The sequence below is a fragment of the Bactrocera latifrons genome, unplaced genomic scaffold, assembly GCF_001853355.1.
Source record: "Bactrocera latifrons isolate USDA-ARS-PBARC rearing strain unplaced genomic scaffold, ASM185335v1 scaffold_102, whole genome shotgun sequence".
Lineage (NCBI taxonomy): Eukaryota > Metazoa > Arthropoda > Insecta > Diptera > Tephritidae > Bactrocera > Bactrocera latifrons.
In genome coordinates, this window is record NW_017534431.1 from 1,151,836 (window position 1) to 1,177,792 (window position 25,957).

The 25,957-nt window shown below is 35.2% G+C and overlaps 1 protein-coding gene across 8 annotated transcripts in view; it reads right to left on the bottom strand.

The window, feature by feature from the left end:
• Positions 1–20,765, bottom strand: part of LOC108968102 (F-BAR and double SH3 domains protein 2) — a 23,578-nt gene extending 2,813 nt beyond the window's left edge. The window contains exons 1-11 of one of the 8 annotated variants that reach the window (XM_018931901.1): positions 20,020–20,765; positions 18,955–19,170; positions 11,257–11,486; positions 7,165–8,248; positions 6,961–7,093; positions 6,717–6,895; positions 6,023–6,656; positions 5,004–5,057; positions 4,335–4,364; positions 637–662; positions 201–507 (exon numbers count right to left, since the gene is read on the bottom strand). In XM_018931901.1, the coding sequence (XP_018787446.1) occupies positions 201–507; positions 637–662; positions 4,335–4,364; positions 5,004–5,057; positions 6,023–6,656; positions 6,717–6,895; positions 6,961–7,093; positions 7,165–8,248; positions 11,257–11,486; positions 18,955–18,975 (2,698 nt within the window). In that variant the 5' untranslated portion in view covers positions 18,976–19,170; positions 20,020–20,765. Of the gene's footprint in view, positions 1–200; positions 508–636; positions 663–4,334; positions 4,365–5,003; positions 5,058–6,022; positions 6,657–6,716; positions 6,896–6,960; positions 7,094–7,164; positions 8,249–11,256; positions 11,487–18,954; positions 19,171–19,870 lie in introns of all 8 variants that reach the window. The other 7 variants (XM_018931932.1, XM_018931926.1, XM_018931937.1 and 4 more) reach the window with 7 other exon arrangements.
• Positions 20,766–25,957: the final 5,192 nt, after the last annotated feature.

Genomic DNA, 25,957 nt, shown 5'->3' on the forward strand with positions numbered 1-25,957 from the left:
TTTTCGGGGGAATATTTCATCACCATTGATGATGATATCTCCTCCCAAGAGACGTACTGAGATAGCTTTTGAACTTCCTTCCCCCTAGATTATTTYTCWTTTTTTATTGTGACTCTTATTCCTTAAGAATCCCCACTCAAAGCGGATATCCACCTCCCAAAGAAGGAGCACGCACGCACAATTTATTAAGTTCAGCTTACCCTCGTGATTCTCATTTTCATCAGCTGCTGCTTGCACCACGTGTTTCGGTTCCACCTTTTTCTGTTTAACCGGTTTGTCATCATCGCTGCCGGCAGTTTTCGCTGTTGCTGCAGCTGCTCTACCTCCATCACTCTCTCCTACCGGAGGGAAAGATTTATCTGTGCCGTCTTCAACCATTGGGGTTGCGGCAGTAACAATTATTTGTGCCATACCTAAATTTAGAGAATTACCTTCCTTGCTGGGTCCGACATTTAAAGCCGGCGGCGGCAGCGATGGTGGTGGATTACCATCGTCGCTGATATCGTCCTTTAAAACAAATAAGAGAAATGTTTTTAATTGTACAAGCTTAGCGTAGAGAGCAATTTTTTAGAGTTAATAAGATGAGTATATACTGAAAAATTTTAATTATTACAAAGTAAAGCTTGCACCATTTACCTCCATTCCAGGCTCTTGTATGAGTACTGAGTGCATTAAATGAGAGAGGATTTATTAATGTTAACATGTTTCAAGTCTGTTGAAAAATCTTTTGCTAGTAAGTTTATTTATTTTATTTGCGTATTTAGCAAAATTGAGAGGAGCAAAATTAGCGGTAGCAGAACATGGTTTCTAATACACTACTTTTAAATTAGGAAGATATATTGACATGGACACATACAAATAGTATAATAAAAGAATATTTTAATTATTTATGTAAAATTTTAAGCTACTTAACATATAGGTAGGTAATTAATTTGTATTTAAAATTTGTCTACTTTATAAATTTATTTTTCTCATGTACCTGTCCAAAAATATATTTTATTCATACTTTATAGTTTTTAGAGTAGTATTTTACACATTATTTAAGAGGTTACTGTTATATAGTAATGTAAACATGTAGGAGAAACGTGCGCAAAATATAAAACGTATTATTACGAATAATATATAAATAAATACTAATATATAGGCTAAATATATATATATATATATTATATATATATTTTTTTTTTTAATTTGGAAAATATCGAGCTGAATATATAATTTATTATCCCTGATTAATTTTTTCTTATTTCGAATATTCATATAACCTAAAATTTCTGAGAATTTACGCCCTATTCTTCAGTAAACGAAGTTCAGCAATATATGAACATAATGATTAGAATCATGTTTATTTTAATACACATATTACTCGTATACCAAGGCAGACAATTTTTTGAAACCAAAAAAAAATCATAGCAGTAAGAAAATCATCGGAAACACAAGGTAAAATAACAAACGTTAAGGGAAAATAATTTACAATCTGAGGTCAAGAAATAAAAAGGGGGCATTGTTGAATTTTTAAGGGATAGGAATAGTTTATCTCGATTTCCGGCAAAACTAAGGATTCTATAGAAAAAAGTTATATGATAATATTGTAGGTAATGAAAAGATCTATTACTTATATACATTGTAAATTAACCGGGTTAATGATATTTCTATATATTAGGTTGTCAAAAAAGTGTTGCGGTATTTTTTTTTATTATTTTTTTATTTTATAACGGTTTGATGACTCATGCCCAGCTCTTGACCGATGCTACGGCTGCTACTCCGGTCTCTTTCGACCGGTCTCTTTCGACAAAATCAGCGATTTTATCGCAATTTTCGACGACAGGCCTTCCGGAGGGTGGGTCTTCGACCACCTCTACGCCAGAACGAAAAGGTTGAAACCATCGTTGTGCGGTGGAAGTGGAAACTGTATCGAGTACATAAACTGCACAAATTTTATTGGCGGCTTGAGATGCTTTTTGACAACTTAATATATACAAAAGGAATAAAAAGATCGACCAAAAAATATTTCTCAAATTTTGTATTTTTATCTAAAGTCCTTTTGCGGAATAGTTCCGAATATTGGAAAAAGCTTACAATGATTCAGTTTTATCAAAATTACAAGTCTGCGAGTGGTACAAATCCTTCATAGACGGTTGAGAGATCATTGAAAATGCCTCGTCCTGGAGAACAGAGAACAACAGATATGTCGATTCCTCCCGAAAAAGCTAATTTTGTTAAAAAAAAAAAGTTCGATAAGCAGGCCTTTTTGGACATGCTTGATTGGGCGTATTCCGAAATCACATTAATGGAGAGCATTATAACTGCCGACGGTATGCAAACAAGTCAACAATCATCGGAATTGAGGGGAAAAAACAAGATGAAGCCAAAAAAAACTCACCAAAGCCGCTCAAAAAATAAAGTGATGGTCACTGTTTTTATTCGTCATTCGTGGATTGGTGGATCATGTATTTGTTCCGGAGGGACAGAGGGTCAATAACGAGTTCTATTTGGCCGTATTGAGACGTGGTAAGAACATCCTTCGAAAAGGAATGAATTTTGGAAGAGCAATTAACTTATTTTACAAGTGGTAGTTCACCATCGAGCCACGATTGCGACCGAATTTAAAACAAAAACTTAATGAGTGACATGGATTAACCACCGTATCCACAATTTTTACTTGTTCCCTAAAGTGAAATTGCCATTCCGTAAACCCGTGATCAGTCGATCTAAAAGATATAACAAAATTAGCTGAAGGAGCTGAAGGCTATCCCAAAAACTGCCTATGAAAAGTATTGTGAGGACTGGAAAAATCATTGGCATAAGTGTATTATAATTGGTGGGGATTACTTTGCAGGCGACAAAATAAATAATAATGAATGATAAAAATTATTGAATTTTTTGTCACAATATATATATATGCATATAAGTTTGTAGAGGCTTTTTTCACATAAACTAAAAATTTATATACCTACCTTCTAATGTCATCATAAAATGCTTCTTTTTTTTCTTCTTATATTGATCTAATAACGAAAAACCCCTAAATTTTCAATCAAAAAATCTCGAGTCATATTTATATTCACTGAGATATCTTCCTTCTGATTATATTAAAAATATTTACATTACTGTGGTAAAATTGCTAACAAAATGCAAAAACGAAAAAGGTACAGTTTTTTCAGAAATAGAGATAAACCACTTTTAACCCTTAAAAATTCAATCTCTTCCTATTCACGGCTTCAGATCGCTCTCAAATAATTTTCCCCTTATTATTTCCTATTTTATCTTTCGTCTCCTATGGGTTTTAATCTAGAACGGTTTTTTCTTGAAGGCCATGTTATAGGCTCACGACGCATGATAATGCGCTCAGCAAAGCTTTCCTTTAATAAATTTATTGCTTCGTTGGCTTTATAGCAAGTTCAGCCACGAAAAATCATTAATCATGGCTTTATGGCCATGTTCCCCATTCCCCATTGACCAAAGCAATGTAAGCTTTTTTTTCTGTTTTTGAGGAAATGTGAAGTACTGATTGCCTCTGCCATCAGTTCTAACGATGCATCAACAATAGTTAGTGGTTCATCACCACTCCGAATGCGATATTCTTTATTAATACTCTTTATTAATACTCTTTCAAACAAAAAGTGGTCCTTTCGCTGAAAACAAGAATTCTTGTGAAATTCAGGGGTGTTCATGATGATCAATTCCTAACATTGAACGTGTTTCTGGATTAAGTTTGTTCATTAAAAAATAGAGAATCAAACTGAGTATAAATCAAGAGGCAGCTGTCAAAAAGACCAACTCAAAAAAAAAAAATATTGCTCCTTGAAAACCACACGTCTAAAAAAACAGTCCCATACCAATTAAAAAAGAATTTAATATTTTCTATGGCACAATATTAATAGCGTTTGGAGTGCAAAATTTCGGAAAGGTGGAAATTATTTATCTTCTTTGGGTAATGCTACAAATGAAGTTTACCTCTGAATTAATATTAATCAATAACACATTTTGAAACTGTTATAAAACTTTGTTCGCGATTTAAAATTTCAATTATAATATATACCGATCATAAGAATATATTAGAAATTTATATTTAAGATATGTAAACAAATTAAACATAATCAACACATATACCAATTATAACCTGTTACAAATTTATGTCTAATATTTTTACATTATTCTGTGGTAGGAATACTCAAACATAGTAGAAAATCAGTATTGAGACACAATTTGAATATTTATACTACAAACTTTCAATTAAAAAAGTAAGAAAACAGTAAGAGTACAGGACTGCCTACAGAGAGAAAATGTTAAATATTTATAATGCAAAACCCGAAGCAAACACTACGAGTATTTACCCTTTTTGATGCTGGCTTTATTACTTTGCACTTTTTTCAAATACAAAGTACCAATACGAGTATGATAAATAATAAAATATATTTTTAATCAAATATTTAAATGCACATTTGCTTAAAAAATTGTGTAAGCGTGTTATGTGAAGTGAACTTTGCCGTGTGATTCGACTTATGCATAAAGAAACATTGCAAATTACATACACACAAACACATATGCAGGTGAATTTGTTTAGTGATATTGAGTTAATTTTGGTTATGCAGTGCGGGGTACAAATATTAATGCAAATTCGTGTACTTTTGTTGCGGCAACTGAAAAAGCTTGATTACAAAACGCACACACACACACACATACACAAAACATCGCTATCAAATACGGAATATTCAAATACATCTGATCGTTTTGGAAAACAAAGATCACTTAAAATGCCAACACTGTTTGATGAAAAGAAATATACACTTCACTTTTTGTTTTCGAAAAAATTGGAAATAGGAAACTTTTTAGCACATTATTAGTAAGATGGGTATCGTGGATTTTACCTCTAATGATATTATAGAAGCAGGAGTATTCATAATATATTATAATATAATAAAGTGAAGTTAAAATGTTGTGTAGAAGTACTAAAGGAGCAGTGAAAATTTCATTGAGCATGCTTGAAGGATATACTAAATTACCTGGTGGAGGCATACTGGGTGCGCCGCCGTTCGGTATATAGCCGCTGTCATCATCTAAACCAATAATAGAAACACAATTAATTAATAAAATGTATATGTTAAAAACGGGTGATCCAGGTGGAGATCCTTTTTTCAATAGCATTTTTTTTTTTTTTTTTTTTTTGACAGATCACACGCGAGTGAAAAAAATACGAAGGCCGGGGAGGGCGATTCGGCGCCGTTTGCAGCAACGGAACGACGTGGTCCATTTTACAGCAAGATCTTAAATTCAAAGAGTACAAAATACAGCCTGTGAAAGAACCGAAGGCGCTTAACCTTCTCTAGCGACATGGTTTGGGTTCTTGAAAGCTCCAAGAAGATCCGACGATTTCTTGTCAAATTTTTTAGCGACTGGGTCCATTTCTGGCTCAAAAGATACATAAACAAGCAAAATTGGCGCATTTGGGACGAAAACAAAGTGAAGAGGTTCAAGAGTTGTCATTTCATTCAGAAAAAAAGGTGTAGTGTGGTTGGTGGGTCCGCGGAAGCATCGGTTCATATTTCATCAAAAATCGCATCAATTTATGAATTTATTGAGAGAACACTTCGGTGAGCAGATAATTGATAATTTCACGTTTTGGGTCCGTCGATTAGCCACCAAGATCGTGTGGTATCACACCGTTAGACCGGTGAGAACTTAACTGTCAATGTGAAAAGCCTAAAGTCTATGCGGACAATCCCGCTTAGATTCATGCCTTGGAGCAAAACATCACGCCAATCAAACTGCTCGAATGACTCATGAAAAATTGGACCCAATAGGTGGTTCATCCAAAACGTAACAGCTTTCAACATTTGGTAGAGAAAATCTTCAAAAAATAAATGCCAATGAATATTCTTTTGAATGATAATTAACATTACCCATAAAATTTTAAGTTTCTGTGTTTTTTTTTTTTTTTTTAATAGGGAACCTCGAAATGGATCACCCTTTATAATTGCATGCAAAGATATACATATTAAAGGCCTCTAAAACTCGTACTCACCTGCCGTATCCTGGGATTCGAACATATCTTCAGTCAGTTCGTGCGCGTACTCTGGCGGTAGTGCGGGTGCGGGTGGAAGCGCAAAACTCGGCGGTGCAGTCGGTGGTGGTGACTCATCCCCACCTTCCGACAACGGTTCACCATTCTCATCACACTCTTCAACTACCAACGATGGAAAATTACCAAATTTACCATCTAATTCACCCTCCCACCAGCCATCGTCTACGCCATGCGCCGTCTTTGTAACAATCTTAATAATTTGACCCTCTTCAAAGGTGAGCTCATCCTCGGCAGTCGCATCGTAGTCATACAAGGCTATACAATAGAGTATATCGGACTTCCGTTTCTGTGGCGCCATTATGACGGAGACCTGATCGGGTGACTGCATGGAATCCACGGTTTGATCTTCATTGTCAACGGTATAATCGACAGATGAGAATGAGATTTGTGAGCGCAATTGATTGCCTGAGCTACCGTTAACGGCAGTATCCTGTTCGATGTCCAGATAATTGTGCGGCACATAGCCTTCCTCACCGCGATAATTGCGTGCACGCAACCAGCCATCACCATCACCCTCGCCAATCACCTCCAGCTGTTCGTTCTCTACAATGGTCAGTTCGTCTGGATTTTGAGCCTAGAAAAAGCAGTTTTTTTGGTTTATAACCATAGTATAATACATAACGAAATTTCTTACAGTGTAGCTATATAAAGCAGTGCATTTGAAAATAGCTTCCTTCGGTTCAGGAACAATGGATTCGTCTTTCTCCTCCTCCTCCTCGGCACCCCAGTTAACTTCAGTGGGATCATCCCAACCGGAAGCTGCGGCCATTATCGGAGGAGCTGCAATTGGCTCGGGTACACGTTCTTCCACATCTATTTTAATACACAAATCATTTTAATTATGCACAGAGAAATTTTTAATAACGGTTGCCACTTACCCTCATCGCTGTCACTAAATGTCTTATCTCGCGACAACTCCTTCTCGACTTTAGACTTGGCGCCTACACCTGCCTGCGTACCGCCTGCGTCCTCTTTGTCGCTGTCGTAGAATGAGTCCGAACTTGGATTTTCCTATAGATCAAATACAAAATTTTATTATTTCAGGAGTGATAATTATTGCATTTATGATCCATTGTACTCACCCCTTGTCCAGAAGCATCTGTACGCATAGAGATGGAACTGGCCGAGCGTGCCAACTCCTGTACGCCCATAATCTCTGCCTCCTGCACCCATTCGTCAACATTAATGCCACCCTCACGCAAACTTTGCAAACATGCCTCAGCCTTTGCCTTCTCCGTTTCAGAGCGGCGAATCAAATCCCTAAACTCTTCAATTTTTGTGTCCAAATCTGGTCCATTAGGATCGTTCGGATCACTGCGTTGTCCCGAATCCCGTAGCGATACACAAATGGCTAATTTCTTTGCGGCCTCTCGTATAGCGACGTTCTCCTTCACTACACGTCCCGCCAAATTCTTAGCCTCTTTCGTAAGTGTCTCCGATGCCGACTCATGTTCGGTGGTGATCTTTCTTATCGGATCATTATCGCACGGTTCGAAGTCATATTGTATGTGTTGTTTTAATACTGGATAGAAGAGATAACAGCACTGTAAATTGTATTCGCGCGTCAATTGCTGTGCTTGATCACGTATTTTGCCGAACGAATTCTGTGTGGCCGAACAGGTGAGCAATTCGGTGCGACCCATCAGTGTCAGGTACTCGGCTACTCGTTCAAATACATAATTCTCCATAGTGGTCATCGTTGTCTGCAGATCGACTGTGAAGTAACGGTTCTGATGTGCATTCGCTGCCGCCAAACTGAGTATGTAGTCATTGCGTGCGCCCGTCGATTTCTCTTCCAACAATTCTTTGCGTGATGTAACACGTGCACTATTCTTTTGCAGCGAAGTGATCGATTGGAAGAATGAACCCTTCTTTTTCTTCAGTTTCTCTTCAATATCTCTTGCTTTATCACGCACATCATGTGCGCAATGCTCCTCGTCGAAATATTGCTTTTTTGTCTTATCAACATCGGAAACGCTGAGGTGCAACTCCTTTTGTACATTCACTATCTGTGAGAGTGACTTTTTGGAAATGGCCAATTTGTAATCGCGCAGCACTTTAGCTTCGTCAGCAATTTGCTGCTGGAACACTTCAATAGCTGCGAGTCGGGCGCGTGCTAACTTCTCATTCTCTTCGAGTACCGTACGCCAAACGCTCCACATATTCCTGTTCGAAGAAAATATCATAATTTAGATTGGTTCTTAATTATTACTATCATTCAATTATTAACTGATTAAAGAGATTGGCGACAATTATATTTTGTGTTTCCATCAATAAGAATGGAATTTGAGGAATTAATTGCGAATGCTATGTCATGGTACACTTTGTACCATTCAGAAGGAAACTTCGGAGACCATACAACATATACATATGTATACATAAATGATCAGCATGATGAGCCTAGTCGATTAAGCCATGTCCGTCTGCCTGTTCCTCTGTATATGCGCGATCTAGTCCCTCAAGTTTTGGAGTACTAATATGAAATTTTAACAAAAAGCCTTTCTTTCGTCGAAACCTCCGATATCGGCGGACAATGGCATATTGTTATACTATATATATATATAGTATGTATGCTTGTATGGATATTTGTGTAATGTGAGGAGAATCTTTACGTAATTCGGTATGGAATATTACGGTACAATCGGCGAAGAAATAGTTAGAATAAGACTATTAAAACATATTGTTGTCATACTGAACGATCAAAACCCGATTCTTATGGAGAAATTGGACGAAATATATTCCCGAAATTTGGCGTGGATAAATGTCTGAGGCAAATGTACAATATCCGAGAAATTGTGCAGATCGAGCTGCATACAGCTTACAAACGGATCGATCAAGATTAAGATCATTTATTGTTTTTATCATATTTTATCTATCATAAATGGCCCTGTGAGAAGTATTCGGAGTATTTGGACAATTTTTGAATACAAAATCAGTCGATAAAGCACATTTATTGGTCGTAGGGAAAAAGCTTTTTTCGCCTTTTCCATTCCGAGCATTGTGGAAGATTACTGGAGGCTAACAATAACAGTAATTTATGTGTAGTTTGATAATATTCCATGTTCCTGTCTTGTGGTTGAAAACAACTTAAAACCAGGCAACTTAAAGCAAAGGGACTACAGGTTCACGGTTAGAATGTTGTCATAATAATAAAAGAACCTATGAGGTTTTAGCAGACGCAAGGATATTAAATACCTGCCGAGGAACAGCGATCTTAGCTATGTAACATAAATTTAGCATACATATTACATATTTCACTTAATATTATGTTCAAACTGCATCTATGCCAAAATCTATTGAAGCATCGTATTCTCAATTCGCATTTTTGTCCCCCATTTACAATGTAGGACTTGATTTATAATGATATATGGATGAACAAAATATTCGACAAATTTTTTTTTAATGGTAGCAGAGCTTAACCGTAGTAAAATCACTTAAGATGTATGATGTTAATCCCTGCAAAAGAAACAGATGAAGGCGGCATACAGCTGTATAAAGACGCCACAATGACATCTAGCAAGTAACTATTCAAAATATAGTTGTTAATGACATCATTCAGTCATTCGTCATACTATTTCACCGCGTTTGATGTTTCATAGGTCATAAATTCATGCGAATAGGAATTATTCAAAATTAACATTTTTCTTGTCATTACTCAGAGTGAATCAGAATGGGGTCGATAATATTTGAAGTGCTTTAATTTATTTTCACAGTATCGAGCTTCACCCGCTTTTACAGTTAAAATGTCCAAGAATCCTATCTAAAATAAGCAGTAACTCTTCTTCCTTTATTTCTGCTTACCAATATATATCTCATACCTACATATTGCTCTTTCATGTGAAGGTTTGCAAACACACATACAAACCTTCACATGAAAGAGCAACTTAGGTGAAGGATGTTGATACAAATACTTGTACACATACAGATGTAGGTGGCAATTCGCAGCATCTAACACAAAGCACCCGTTAAGAAAAAGCTTAGGACATTGTATTTATGACTTTTTAAATGAATATTGAATGTGTAAGAATAATGTCTTTTAACCTTGTTTAAAGCTTTGAAAGCCTAGTTCCCATTGAGTATAATTTTTTAAATTTGTTTAAATTTTTTTTACTTCCTCATATACTTGTAAGCTATTTTACCGTCAACAATAAGAAAAAGAACCAACATGAATTAAATCCTACCAAACCTGCAATCATGAGCACTTTGGGACACATAATATATATTTTAGTATAATATGAACAGCATATGGTACTATATTTTTGTTGTGCGTCAAGGTCAAGGATATAAATTGAGTGGCGTTGGAATAAACAATGGACAGCACTATTATAAATATTTTAACACTGAAAGCAATCAAAGCAACAAAAAAAAAAACACAATTGTACACAGTACACATTTGTGGAAGGAAGGACAGCTCAATTATCATAAACACTTACTTATATGTATGTATGTACACATGTTAATTATATTTTTCTATGAGTATAGGAGGTCGATTCGATAACTTCCCAGCCTACAAAGAAAACCAAAATTTCAGAGAAATAGCGAATTATCTAACTTATGTATGGCATGAATTTGAAAACAAAAAGGGCACACATTTTTAAGTTGAAAGCAGCAACAGTTCGTAGTGTGATTCGAATAATTTGACTGTGGCGACAGCGTTTTGATGTAGGGAAGCACTATTTTTCGCTCAATTCCTATCGTGCCTCCCTATTTATCATGTCCAGTATTTTAAGCAACCTACTAACTCAGTATTCTCCCTCAGTTTAAACGAAAATCCACTAATGCGAGGTCAAGACCTTTGTCACATTATTTTCCGGTTACAGCTTGGTGTAGCTCAACAACCGACGTGCGATTTGCGTTGAAATTTTTTAAAACAATGTTTAAGGTAGACATCACGGGAAGAGTCATCTTTTATGGCAGCAAAGTACTCAATGATTGCACTACGCGATTAAACTTATATAAACTAAAATGGAAACAAGTAGGTACAAGATAGTAAATCTATTCGCTTATTCGTACTACCTTGCGATAGTGTTACTATTTGGTGTTGCAGTTAAGTACTTTTCTCACCGCCCTCGTATGTACATATATTACAAATATAGTCACTATACCATTGTGGTTCACTAATTTAAGTCTTCGAATGAAAACAACTAGAGGTTATTACTTTACTCTCTACTCACCATCTCTCCTCCATTCCTTCCATTTTTATATCTGGTATATTTGGTATTTTTTTGTTCAAATACTGCGAAGAGATCTTCAGCAACGATTCGCTGTAGGATTTCTCAATGGCGGAGCGTTTGATGGTGAACTGTCGTATGTCCTCGAGCAAATCGCATTCATGTTGATTCTTTAATTGCAATTTGGCCACTTGCTCTGTGTGTAAATTCTTTAAGAATTTCACATAATTTCCCTGTGAAAGAGAAAATATTTATAAATGTTGGAGCGTGCGATGAGCATTAATTTGAATAGCGGCACGTACAGGAAAAAAACATTTAAGCATACGAACACGTTTATAATATGTAAAAGCAATACAATTATATTTAGTATATATAAATAATAAAAGCACTTATTCAGGCAGATTTCTTTAAAAGTGCAGAAGCAAATCAGATAAAGCAAGAAACATACATGCTAAATATTCGTATTTACACAAAGTGCATTAATGATAATAAATAATCTGCGATATATTTTAATTTACTTAAAAAAAAAATACGTTTCATTAGTAATTGATAACATGGAAATTTTCGGTTTTCCAAATATTTTGAAATATTTTTACTCATGTTGTAAGACTACTTCATATTCTATATTTTGATCCATTATGTACACTGCTCAACGAATCTGAAGGAAAAATTTGCGACCGATTAGCTAAGAAGTTCGTAAGGTATTTGAGAAGTTCTGATTACGAATTTGAGTTCAAACATTTTCCATCACGTACATCTTTTTTATCATACTAGAAAATGGTAAACGGTCTTCTTCTTCTTGGAAATCTACTTTAAAAAATTTACTTAAATTTTTAAACCGTGTATCAATGTGTTTTAGAGAACACAAGCATAGTGTTGTTATACAAGCACACATGACTTTAGCAGAGCTTTCTATAAAGGGCTTTCAGCCAAGATTTCTTCAATGGGTATCTTCTTATTTTTATAATAGAACACAACGAGTGATATTTGAGGATACTCTTCCACAATGTAGTCATATTGATCCTATTCTGTTCTTCTTATTTATTAACGATATCTCTTATGTCATACAATTCTCAGAAATTTTAATATATACCGACTATGTAAAGCTTTTTAACAGCACTTTTTACAACATTGGTTACCAAATCCATTCTGACAAGTTAGATTCGGTACAAAAACAATTTGCACTTTGTACTTAGTGCATTCCCGATGTGATTCTAGATTAAGTCTTCCTCCATACGCTAGTCGTTTAAAACTTATGAATCTACTTACGAGTCGTAGAAAAATGCGTGGTGTTTCTTGGTAAAAGTTCTGAATGGAATAGTTAGCAATTCTTTTCTAATGTCTGAAATTAAATTGAATATCAAGGTTCACTTTTCGAGGTTGTTTAGGCTCTTACTCTTAAAACCTTGTAGATCAAATTTTGAACTTAAGTTTTAATGAAATATATTGTGAGAAAAAAGGGCACAGAAATTTAAAATAAAGGGAAAAATATTTAATTATTCATCAGTATTAACTTTTTTGCCTTCAAAGTAGACCCCACCATATGTAATATACTTATGCCAATGACTTTTCTAAATCTTGAAACTCTTTTATAAGCACGTTTCAGGATGGTCTTCAGCGAATTTTGTTGTATCTCTTCGTTCGACTGATCACGGTTTCACGAACCGGCAATTTCAGTTTGGTGCAAAGGAAAAAATTACATAGAGCCAAGTCTGATGGATCTGTATGTGATCGCTGGTATTCATTGCGTTTTTGGATTTAAATTCGATAACAAATCGTGGCTCGATGCCATGGTGCATTATTATCTTGCAAAATCCATGAATTGTTCTTCCACAATTTCTGCCGATTTCGACGGATGTTCTCACGCAAACGCCTCAATATAGCAGCAAACCACGAATATCGAAAAAACAATGAACATCATCTTGATTTTTGTGCGGCTTCGGCGTGGTTTTTGTGGTTTCGGCCCGTTTTTTCACCCATTCCGATGATTGCCGACATGTCTCATTGGCAGTTATAATACTCTTCATGAATGTGAGATCAGAATTCGCACAATGAAACATGTTCAAAGAGACCTGTTTACAGTGCTCTTTTTAAAAGAAATTTAAATATTCACCAAATTAATTCGCGCTCATATTGCAACAGTAATTAAGGATCGTCCTACGAACTAAGTAAAATATATTTTTTTGAAAAATCATTTATCCGGTGATTTTAATTACAATTTTGAGCTTTTTCGTTCCAATATAAAATGAAAATAATAAGGATTAAATAATAAATGGCCAAGCATTGTGAACACACATTGTAACTATATCTAAAATCGATCCTATATCTAGAGCAACAAAACCATTTACCGATTTTTCAGAATCCCCTTTACATGAGACAAGATGTGATGATGAACTCAATTTATATAGTAGCAATATGAATAATATTTACCAATGAAATTTTGATAAATGCAGGTCAGCATCATTTAGTATAAATTCTACTTCACTTTCAAATAATGCTTTAATATTATGATATTACTAATACGGTCGGATTTAGGCTTAAACTCCGTGTCTCCCAATGTAAACATATTGGTTGATAAATAGAAAAGGTAAACCAGGAAATATATTGCATATGGAGTCCTCATGTGAAAAAGACCAAATTCAACTAAGTATGTTTAAAATAAAACTGAAATAAATATATAGGACTCGGACTTTAGACTGATTTCACCCGTTGTTGCCATAAAACTACAGTACAAATTTGCTTAAAATTTTATGTGTTTTAATTCAATCACAACTACGAATTCGTTGAAAGTTCTACAGAAGTGTTTTTGAGAATATATTTTATTACAAACTCAAGCATTTGAATGGCACAAAGCATTCAGTGCGGGGCTGGAAGTCATTGAAAACTTGTCTCATGCAACTCGACCTCTTCCTATAATTAAAAATGGCATAGTGATGAAAGGATGTTCAATTTAGATGGGCCTGATAGTTGCAAAAGATATTGTAGAGATGTGCACCAAGATCATCGTCCTCTTTTAAGCGAGGGATTGTTTGGCGGTGGCAGTGTGATGGTATGGGCTATGTTCTGCTATAGGGAAAGTCATCTATGGGCTACATATCTACCCGAGTGAATGCTTAAATGTATGTGGGTCTCCTGGGAAATGACTTTTCAACAGGACAATGCATCAATACACACAGCTCAGGTAACCAAATCCTTTTTTACAGAGCGAAAAATATCTGTGTTGCACTGGCCCGCCTTAAGTCAGGACTTGAATCCGATTGAGAACCTTTGGGGTGTCCTCTCTGCCAAACTTTTTTTCTGCCATTGACCCAATATATAAAAATCGTCAGACAAACTATTCGCGTCGTAAACAAATACACACTAATTGACATAAGTATGTAGGTGAAACATTCACATGAATGTAAATAACAGTTGTACCAAGATAACAATAAAAATATTATTGATTTGGCTTGTACCTGCAGTTTAAATGGACCACTTCTGGTCAAGTTTGATCTTGAGTGTATAAAATAGTGTATGATATATACTGTTGAATGAGGTGTGATTATAAAATTTTGAAAGATATTGCGGGGTAATTATGGATTCCTTGATTCTACAAAAGCATCTTCATTATGATCGATTAATCAACTCATACTTCAATGCGTATACCGCATAATAACATTATAACTGGAACTACAATTTTTTTGTCGTTAATTCTTCACTTTTGATTCGTTGGCAAAATTAAATATACACTTACAAGGAGCAGAATTATTTTAAGATTGATAAAACATAATACATAGTTTCAATACCACAATTTATCAATAAATAATGAAATTTTCAAAATATTCAGGTCCGATAGTTGCACCAGATCATTTATTTTTATTTATTTATTTATTAAATGAAAAATAATAATACAATTATTATCTTGCGGAGTAAGAAGCACTTAAAACCATTTTTCTCTTTGAAGCAACTTTAGCGATGAACGTAAGTATGTAATTTGCCGATATTACTGGCTTAAATTTTTTTTAATAAATTTTGTAGCTTCCACAGCTTCCGGCGAGTTATTATCGATGTACGTACACTGCCGTTTTCCTAATGGAAGCTGTGGTTAATAAGAGGAAAATTGTTCTACTTATTGGCCACAGCTTGTAGATCTGGGCGCTTGACTTGTGTTTTCGATTTATCGAAGATAAACTTTAATATGCAGCGTAATTTATTCTTGATTGAAATCCATATTTCACGCGCTCTTAAAGAATTGAAGACAAGTTAAATTTTTACAAAACTTCTTATAATTCTAACGCCATTTACTGTAACAGAGTTACTCTGGGATAACGTTTACAAATCGTAAAAATTTATTACGAAAATATTCATTCATTTCGTGCTGCGTCCAACACTCGGTCGACATAATCACCCAGCAAAGTTGGTAATTCGGCGGCCTTGGATTTGTTTTGCACTATTTACTGTGGTGGATAATGCATATCTTCAGAGAGGTGGAGCAGAGTATCAGAGAAGTGCCGAATGAATTGAACGTGTTGATGTGGACAACCTTTGATTCCAACGAAACGATCACTTTATTGACAAAAATTTTGTGAGCACATTATCTCGCGTCATGAGCGTGGCGTAGACTCTAAGATGGAGCGATTTAGCATGCTGAACTATTTTTGTGGGGTTATGTGGAGGCACTTGTCTAAGCAGATGAGCCTGAGAGCATTGCAGCCTTAGAAGAGAATATTGGGTATGTTACAACAGCCGCGAAGATCATTAGCACGAAACATAATGACAAACCTGTATCCTTCCAACAGGTGATCCAAGGAGAGGTAGCTTTTTCAATAGTATTTTTTGTCAGATCACGCATGTATCGTGTCAAGCTGCCATTTTATTTTTGCTCAGTATTGCTTGGCATTTCATCATGGAAAGACTTACGCCTGAACAACGTTCTGCAAAGAATATGTTTCTCACTTCTCACGTCTTATTGACAACACAGTCGGCATACTGAGCGTGATTCGAAACACCATCACCTATCTGGAGGACTGACGTATGTAACGACTTTTTTTAATTTTTTTTTTTTTTTTTTTTTAATTATTTTATTTATTGGATCTGCTTTTTCTTAAAGCCTAACAATAAGTTATAAAATCTTAACTCTATTTAAAATCTAGACAGGCTCAAGCAAGTGATTGAGCGGTTTTGGTGATACGTCGCTCTTTAATACGCAGGCATATCTCCTCTTTTAAGTCGTGTTTGATCGGACGAATGTATCAAAGCATTAGCCAAAGGGTTTGGGTGTACTTGGAGTTTAGATATGTATTTAATTCTGCTGTCTTCTAATTATTTCTTTACCATAGGGATACCAAGGTATTTATGGATATTTTCGTTACGCATGTACCACGGCGAACACGTGATTGATCTAAGCATTTTTGATTGGAACCTTTGTATTATGTCTATATAAGTTGCACAGATCGTACCTCATGTTATAATTCACTAAAGCGGCGTCATCCGCAAAAGTTGAAGTTAATACATTATTGGCTGTTGGAAGATCTATTGTAATGATGATTTATAGTGTTGGGCCTAAAACACTGCCATGGGGTACACCAGCTATTATCTGTCGTTCATCAGATATGAAATCTCCCACTTTTATCATAATTTTTCCATTTTTTAAATAAGACTCTAATGTATTATACAATTTTATACAAGGTAGAATTTTTTTAATCTCGTATAAAAGACCTTCGTGCCACACCTTATCGAACGCCTGAGCTTCATCAAGAAATATTGCTGAAGTACTCCCTGTGCTCAAATGCTTTCCTTATCTCGTTAGTAATTCTATTTACTTGCTCTATTCTGCCATGTTTCGCAGGAACACCGAATTGATGCATTGGTATTGTATTATTTTCGTGCAGGAAAGAAGACATCTTTGATAGTAATACTTTTTCAAATACTTTTAAAAGACAGGGAAGATCATCAATCAGTCATGGTCTGTGTTAAGTCTTTCCTAGGTTTATTTATCAAGATAATCTGCGACTTTTTCATGAAATTGGATAATATCCGAAACTAAGAATTGCATTGAAGAGCAAAGAGAGCACCTCTACAGCAATAATTGCTAACTCAATTAGCATTTTTAGGGAAATATTATCATGTACCGGCGACTTTTTTGGATTAAGTTCTTTGATGATACCAATAATTTCAAAGCGTGAAGTCTTAAGAGATTTGAGCGACTCTTTAGCTGTGTTGGGAAAGATTGACAGCTTAAAGTTGTTCTTTGGCAAATTGGGTTGAAATACCTTTTCTAGGTGATTTGCAAAGCAATTAGCCTTTTCCTTGTCACTTCGAGCCCAATTTCCACCCAAGCCTCTTGTAGACATGTTGGAGTCAGTTGGTGGCTTCATGGACTTTTGTTTGAACTTGGACACAGCTTCTTTACACACATTTCGGTGTTCAATTCTTCCTCACGTTTAAGCGCTTTTTTTAATTTACGTACATCAGATTTCAGTTGAAGTTGCGTGGAAGAGGAGCGGTTTGTCTATTTGTGATTTTTCTGGGACCAAGCGGCTTATAGTTTTTGTTTGGTGTTTGCTAAGACATCTGCGCTGGTTATTATATCATTGACTTCTGGTATGCTTTTATCAATATCTCTTACTGTATTTATTTTGTACCCAATATTAATTTGGCTACTCACGTATTTTTTATATTTTAGCCAATTTGTTTTATAAGAAGAGCCACTTTTGGATGAACGCGTATGGGTTGTTCACATAACTTTATTATTACAGGAGAGTTATCAGAAGATAGATCAGTACATGTATCACCTGTTATGCGCGATTTATCTATATTTTTCATTACAGCAAAATAAATTAAATCTGGTATTTTCTTACGATCACTAGGCCGATATGTCGGCTTACAAGGAGATATTATTTCAAGGTTATTGTGCCTATTTATAACAGTTTGATACAGCTGTCGTCCTTTCGGAATAATAAGACGTGAGCCCCAGTACGTGTGCTTTGCGTTGTAATCTCCATCTGCTAGAAATATTTGACCTAGTATTCCAAAAAAGTCTTTAAATTCAATTTCTGTAATTTTAAAACGAGGTGGACTGTATATAGCCGTAAGGTTTAAGTCACAACCACAATTTTTTAGTGATATTGTTGTAGCTTTTAACGACTTGGCGCATTTTACATTCTAAAGTACATATATGCGGACAATCACACTTCCATTCAGGCCATGGAGCAAAACATTACGCGTGTCATTCGCCAAATAGCTTCAACGGAAGGACCATTGATTATAATAAATAATACCCAATAAATTTGAAGTTTCTGTGTTTTTTTCTTTAAACATGTATTTTTTTTTTTTTTTTTTTTTATCCTTTACAACGCAAGATACAGATTACTAAAGTCTTCTGTAGTAATAACTATGGATTTATTTTTATTAGAAACTATACTTTTCACTAAGTAATTAAAAAGTGCATATACAACTTTTCTATATATACATAAGTGTTGTAACTAAAGTTGAAGAAATAATTGCAGAAAAATAAACACGTGGGTGTCTACTTTCACGCCTTCCCGTCTGGGTAAAAACCAACTAAACACGAAACAGTAAATGGCAACATCGAAAATGTTAACAAAAAGGGGGGAATAAACAGTACTCTACAAAACAACACACACATTAACACGAGTGAAACGTACATTTTAATACACATACATAAATTTTTTCGGCCAAATTCATGGGGGCGGAACTTACCTTACGTGGCGGGGGCTGCATTTTCGAGTGTGTTTGCTTGGAACTGCACTCAGCGCAACCACTTCAAGATAGATTTGGAAAAATATTACTCTAATTGTTTTTTCTTTTTTATTTTTTGTTGTGATATTGCGTTAGTGACGCAGTTGATAGAATTAGGTTATTTTACTTTTTACCCTTAGCAAACGACTATTTTCAATTAAAATGCGGACATAATAGCTAATGGAATATCAAAGGAAAAAGGAAATGAAAATCATAAGGAAATAAGAAAATAACGAGTAGTAATGACACACAAATATTCATAGCTTAGCAGAAAGCGTTTTGATTAGTTTGTTTGTTGTTGTTTCGTTTTACTTTGTTTTTTTTGTTTTTTTTTTTTTGGTTAAGAGAGGCACAAGGCACTAGAAGTATGAGTGAGTACAATCACACAAACAATATATAATAAAAAGGATATACTGCGCGATAGGAAATTTTCGAGTTATTATATAAGCACATGTATCCGACGGCAAAGCCGTGCAGAGGCGCGTATACTGTAGCGCTTATGCGAAAGTGGAAAAAATATTGAACTAGCAACGTAGCATAGCACTAAAAAGCACTTCACATACACACTTTATGTAATGTGCTGAAAAAGAGATTTAAAACTGTAAATCAAAACACCGCTGTTTCGTTTCCTTTAGCGTAGTTTACATGCAAATATCCAATTTCTCGATTTTTTCGACAAAATAATGATTTTTCTGCAAGCAAAAGTATCGCACAAGCATTTAGTTTAAATACGTCGTATATATGTACATATATTTATATAGGAGCATAAAATTAATTTCTTTTTTATGTATGCAGTTATTGGATTTGCACTAAATAATTAATGCTTTCACACTAGCAGGCGAAATTGCATTTATTTAATATATAATATTGTGCTAACACTTTTCTTCGACATATCCACTTCGTTGTGTTGTTGTCTTCTCATTTAAACAAATTGCTTATAATATTCGTTACACTATAGATTTTCACACTTGTCAGCACCACTTCTGTTAAATATTATAATTTCTTAACAAAAATAAATTTTTTCACCAATTTTAGCAAATTTTTCAGCGAAAAATACGGTCGCGCTGTCTGAAAATATCTGATTTTCCTGCGAACTTATCGATTTCGTGTGGTTGCGTTGAAAATTTCTTTTCAAATTTCATCTTCCACTTTTCTCATTGGAAGTCGTCACACACAATCATCCATATGTATGCTCACAATTAAAATAGCTCTACGTTTAGGTATTTCCTGGTCGTTTGGCAGACTAACCGACTGAATGACAGGCTGATACACTCAACTCCCGAATAACAGCGAAATTCCACAGCAATTGGCAGTTAGTAGCAATCATTCACTCATATGACAACTGGAAGCAAATAGTTGGGCTTCCAACCTACACTCATGTGAGGGCATGCGCACTGCATATATCCTTTGCACGCCGATTTTCTCTCATATAACGCTCTGTATTATCAACTGCTGCTTTGCTCCTTCCTGAATTTGTTTTCACTTTCATTACTTTGACTATTTATAGTAAGCGCCACCAGCTGCAAGCATTACCAATGTTTTTCAATGTTTGCTGTTGGTGTACCAGCGCTTATCGCGTTGTCATCAAGTTGCCATAAACTTGGTTGCGTGACGATGAGGTAATATTTGTTACGATAATTATCGTACGCGGTCAGCAGCTGCGGAATTCTATTGGCTGATTTATAGACTACTTATAAACAAAACGTTCATGCACAGAGGTCATTGTATCGTCAATGCAATTAAAAACGCAGTATCTACGCTAACTAAAAGCGCAAACCGTATTACTTTTTTTTTTTTTTTTAACAGCGAAAAGTTATTTTATGTCACTTTATGACACGTCTCCAACTGACAACAAAAAGTAAAATTTCACCGAATTCAGCATGACCAAATGTAATAAACTCGAGTAGATGTCGTTTTTGAGTGAATACATACTTCTACTCGTATGTATGTTTTATCAACTAAAGCCTGTACAATCAAGCACTTATCGAGTGGCTGTGATAAGTTAATAAATTTGAAGAAAGAATATTTGTATACCCTAAATAACGTATGAAGTTATAGTAAAGCGAATCATATTGAAAATTTTATTTATTTAGCATACTTAGATTATAAAACTTTATACAAACTGAACTTAAAAGTAGTAAACAAAATTAATTCATCAATAACATAAACTACAATTATACTATTATTTTTATTTTTATAACAAAATTTATACTTATAGGAGCAGCAATTTATGTGGTTGCACATATATTATTTCTTTAGTTTCCCCGCCTACAGTTTTTAAAGTATATGGCGCAATGGTTGCATCAAAGAAAGCTTCTATTCTGCTGCCTATCTTTACATGTGCTGCAGTGTCTGCATCAATTATAATCCGAACATTTGCAGAAGAATCCCAATTTATAGCGTTTTCATAGCACTGCTCCAACTTCACGGTTGCTATGTGCACGCCATAAGCTTTATTCAATTCTAACACACACATATGCGTACCATTCTGTAGGCCCAATTGTTGATCGTTTCGTAAGAAATTACGCTCTATGCGATTTGCTTCCTCCAATTTTTGCAAACGTTCCGCATACCCGCCTTGAACATATCGCTTCTTCTTTTGATTAAATGCCGTTGGGTGAGCTTTAACTTTGGCTGCAGGGTTTTCACGTTCAATTAGCGCTACTAATAATTCCAACTCTGTGGGTGCTGTGCTCTTTTGAGTTTCCGATATGGCCTTTTTGGGTGTGCGCGTTGGTGAACCAGTTTCTGATGAAGAAGATGACCAATCAATTGATGTTTCTACCGAATCATATTGGGACAAACAGTTTTTTGTCGGTGTTTTTTGTTGTTGTTCAGTTGGTAAACAACTTTCTGGGATGCTACTTTGACAACGTAATATTGAAAATGTCTTGCGCACCTTACACCACGGCGAGCTGTTAATGGAATTATTGTGTAAAGGAATATTTCTGTTACCCAAAGTGGTTCTCACTTGACCTTGCTTTCCGATGACTTTACTCAATTTACGCTTAATACCCACGTTAGGCAATTTCGATTTTCTGGCTGACCGCGAATACCTTCTACTAAGAGGTGTTGCGGCACCATTGTCGAAGCAGCTTGTATTGATAAAGCTTTGGAAATTTTTTGTGGACAACTCATCATCACTACTCCACGTTATATCTAGCGCTGCAGTATCACTGGATTTAGACAAATTATGGCGCGAAAATAACGTATTCTCTTCGTCACTGCTGCAATCGGATATTCTTAGATCAGGCGGTTGTTCCTTAGGACTGCATGGAAAGTCCATCGATATGTATTAAAGTTAAAAATAAACACCACAAATAAGCTTTTAGTTAGTTGTTCTGAATTCAATATTTATTAACTCTTATAAATGAATTATATACTTCAAAACAAATTATATTGAACTTAGAACATATGATTTGGTAGAGTTGCCGAGTTTCGATATTGATAGGGATACTAAAATTTCAACGACAGATGGGGCAGCGCAACGTTAAGAGCCAAAGAAATGCAAAAATGAAATTGAAGATATCCGTCGTCAAATGCCGAGGTTAAACATTTAAAACTACGATTTTTGACTAGGTATACAGAATTATCTTCCACAATTATCACTTTGTGAAAGTAAATGGTGTACGAGAGAAGCAGAGAAATAGAGTATAAGATAATTTAAAAATTATTGAAACACAGATGGCGCTATGCTTAATTAAATACTATTTCCATGAAGCAAAATTTTGCATTTCAATAATATGAGCACGTATTTGCATAATTTTCTGTACTTATATTCTTCAGACTAAGAAAATCTCTGGATAGAAAGATTGAATTTTGATTAATTTACTGTGACCTGTAGCTATTATGCGTCGCTTGTTATCACTACACATCATTTATCATTTAACCCAGTTGAATCAAAGGAATCAAAGGGACTTTGTAAAGTTCTTGGAATAATTGTTGTGATGTGCATCCTCACCGGTTTCAATTGTCTAATAGTTTGACTAGTTGAATCTTACATACAATTATCTCAAAAACTATAAGTCAGCGGCAAATATATTTGTATATATATGTTATCTTAATCTGAAGAACCTCCTCTATCCGTATATACAAATTTTTACCCAGATTTGCCGGAGCACAAGGCCGTTGGTTTTAACGTGAAACGTCTATGTTAGCGAATTGCTTTTAAAGTAAAACTCGGAGATGAGTTCTGTCCCGGAGCAATATCCAAGTATTGTTCCCCATTCCATAGCAATGTATGTTGTCGTTCCAGCAGGATTTCAGATTCTTTGGCAAAGTTGAGGTCGACAGACTCAATCTGAAATTCGAGCCCGATATAGTCATAACGCAGCCAGGCCTTGATAACTGATCTACGTACGAAACCACTCAAGTAATTCAATTTATGAATAAGTTTCTTTTTTATGTTGACATTAAAAGCAAAATCGTCGTCTATCCGCCTCAGTAATTGCTGCACCATGTTGTTAACATCGACAGGTACATTGATTACCTGGCCGACTCTACCATAGTTACCTTCGTAGCGTAATCGATGAATTTGCATAAATGAACAACTACAGGTACTACATAAGCGAATTTTGTTTGAAGGAAAGAAATGTTGCGATGTCTCACTTTCTTTAAGCCTCTTTCGAACCAAAATCGATCACAAACGCTGCAAGATAAACCAAAGGGATTGGCTACAAATACCGTTTTAAAGCGTTTGCCCGCTGAACGCCAATGATTTTACATTTCTTCACTTCTACTGATATTGACATCTCTCAGTTCCGTGGCAGATCCAATAGATATATAGATCGTCTGTTTATTCGTTACGTCCATAAGTATATGTAGGTATTCCATTCCATATTTGCGACGTTCCCGAAGCCGTCTCGCTCGCTCGGCGCCGGACTTTGGGGTACCTATGCGTGGCCCATAGCCCGATAACGCAGTATGCCTCCCCCGCCGCCCCCCTCGATCCCCTCACGAACTTAATGTCATAACAGCGAGCTGACGATATAAGCGAAATATTCACACCAAATTTTTGTTTCTAAGACTAAAAGTTTTGTAATTATTAAGGTACGATGATATACTATATACCTTTTCGTTACGGTCCACTTTTTAAACATGGTACCCGTATGTTTCGGCGCGATTTTAAAGACGTTTCACGTCCAAACCAACCAAGAAAGTGTATATGTGTTGTATCTACTGTGTCCAGATTGGTATCTATCTATTTAAAAATGGTAGGACAGATGAGAAGTGACCGAATCTATGTGTCATCCAAGGTAATACACCGATCGATGACTATATATTTTTGTTAAATGTTTATCCAGTGATCATTTTCTTGAAACTTAAAAGCAAAAATAGTGTGTTTCCTTGTTTGTACTGTTTTGAGAATCATTTTGATGAATGACTAATATATCCAAAACGATATCGGTCAATCTGATTTTATGGCTATTAAAAACAATTTTTTCGTCTATAACGGCCATTTCATTTCATTGCCTTCGGAAGTTCATTGTAATTGTTTAGAAACAATTTAAAAATGACCAGCAGCCCAGCGCAATTACTGGGAAACACTGACCAAAATGATAAAACAATTTAAGCCTTCCTAGCAGAGACGATCTTGTGCAAACAAATGGCTCCTAATCTTAATAAAGAACAGTTACAACAGAAGGAGTTTTTGTATTCTCATGTTATATAAAAACTGTGGAAAATCTATGACAAATTTAAATATTGGAAATATTTTTACATTAATATTTATATTAAAATCATTGATTACTCAGCAGCTATAAAATGCGATTTCAGTTTTGCATGCAGTATGTCTGTATAAATGCATTTGCGTCAGTGCAGCAGCAACATGTATTCGATTTTTGCTTAAAGCAAGATAAGCACAAACTTATGCTTGGAAAAGCTTAACTCAATACACAAACAAATCCGTCTGGCGTAATTGTTAAACTTTTCTGCATCACCCAATCAGGATTTGGAGGATTTATTTTTCATTTATTATACGTTTTAGCCGAGTTGAGTTCAAATTGCTCATGTCTCTTCGAAATCACAATCTTAGAGATACATATCATTTTTCTACGTTTAAAAACTTGAAATTGTTCAGATATAGCATATAGCTGACATGCAGGTACAAACTAAACAATCGGAATAAAGTACATGTATGAACAACTTTTTCTTTGGACAATATATTTGCATTGCTTACACTGATCTACAAATAAATACTCTCTGGATGTTTTCAATTGATTTACATGTACTATAAGTATTTAAGTATTCTAAAAACTAAAACATAATCAAAAATTCCCAGAACGTCGGTATATTATGCAATATAGTTTTAACTCGTCACTGTTTAGTAGATATTGGCCAATATAGCAAATTTCGTCTGGAGAAGACTATGGCGAATATATTTCAATATCATATATAATACTTAAACCATATAATCGATTTAATATTACCGACTTTGCAAAATAGTAAACTTAGCGTATTAAAACATGGAGAGCCGGTTAAAGTTTCAGCATCTTTTAAAGTAAAGCACAGTGGGTGACTGATTTTCATAGACTCCTTAAAAAAAAGTCATTAAAATAGATCTGGTTTTCAATGAATATACACCTTCAACTTCAAATTTAAATGGAAATATTTAATAGGTTGTCAAAAAAGTCTTGCGGCATTTTGGATGTATTTTTATTGATTTTTCAATTGTTCACATAAAAAAAAAACAATAAAACTCATGCCCTGCTCTTGACCGATGCTACGGCTGCTACTATACCGGTTTCTTTCGACCAATTCAGCGATTTTATCGCAATTTTCGACGACAGGCCTTCCGGCGCGTGGCGCATCTTCGACCACCTCTACACCAGGACGAAAACGTTGAAACCATCTTAGTACGGTGGAAATAGAAACTGTATCGGGTCCATAAACTGCACAAATTTTATTGGCGGCTTGAGATGCATTTTTGCCTTTATCGTAGTAGTACTGTAAAATATGCCGTATT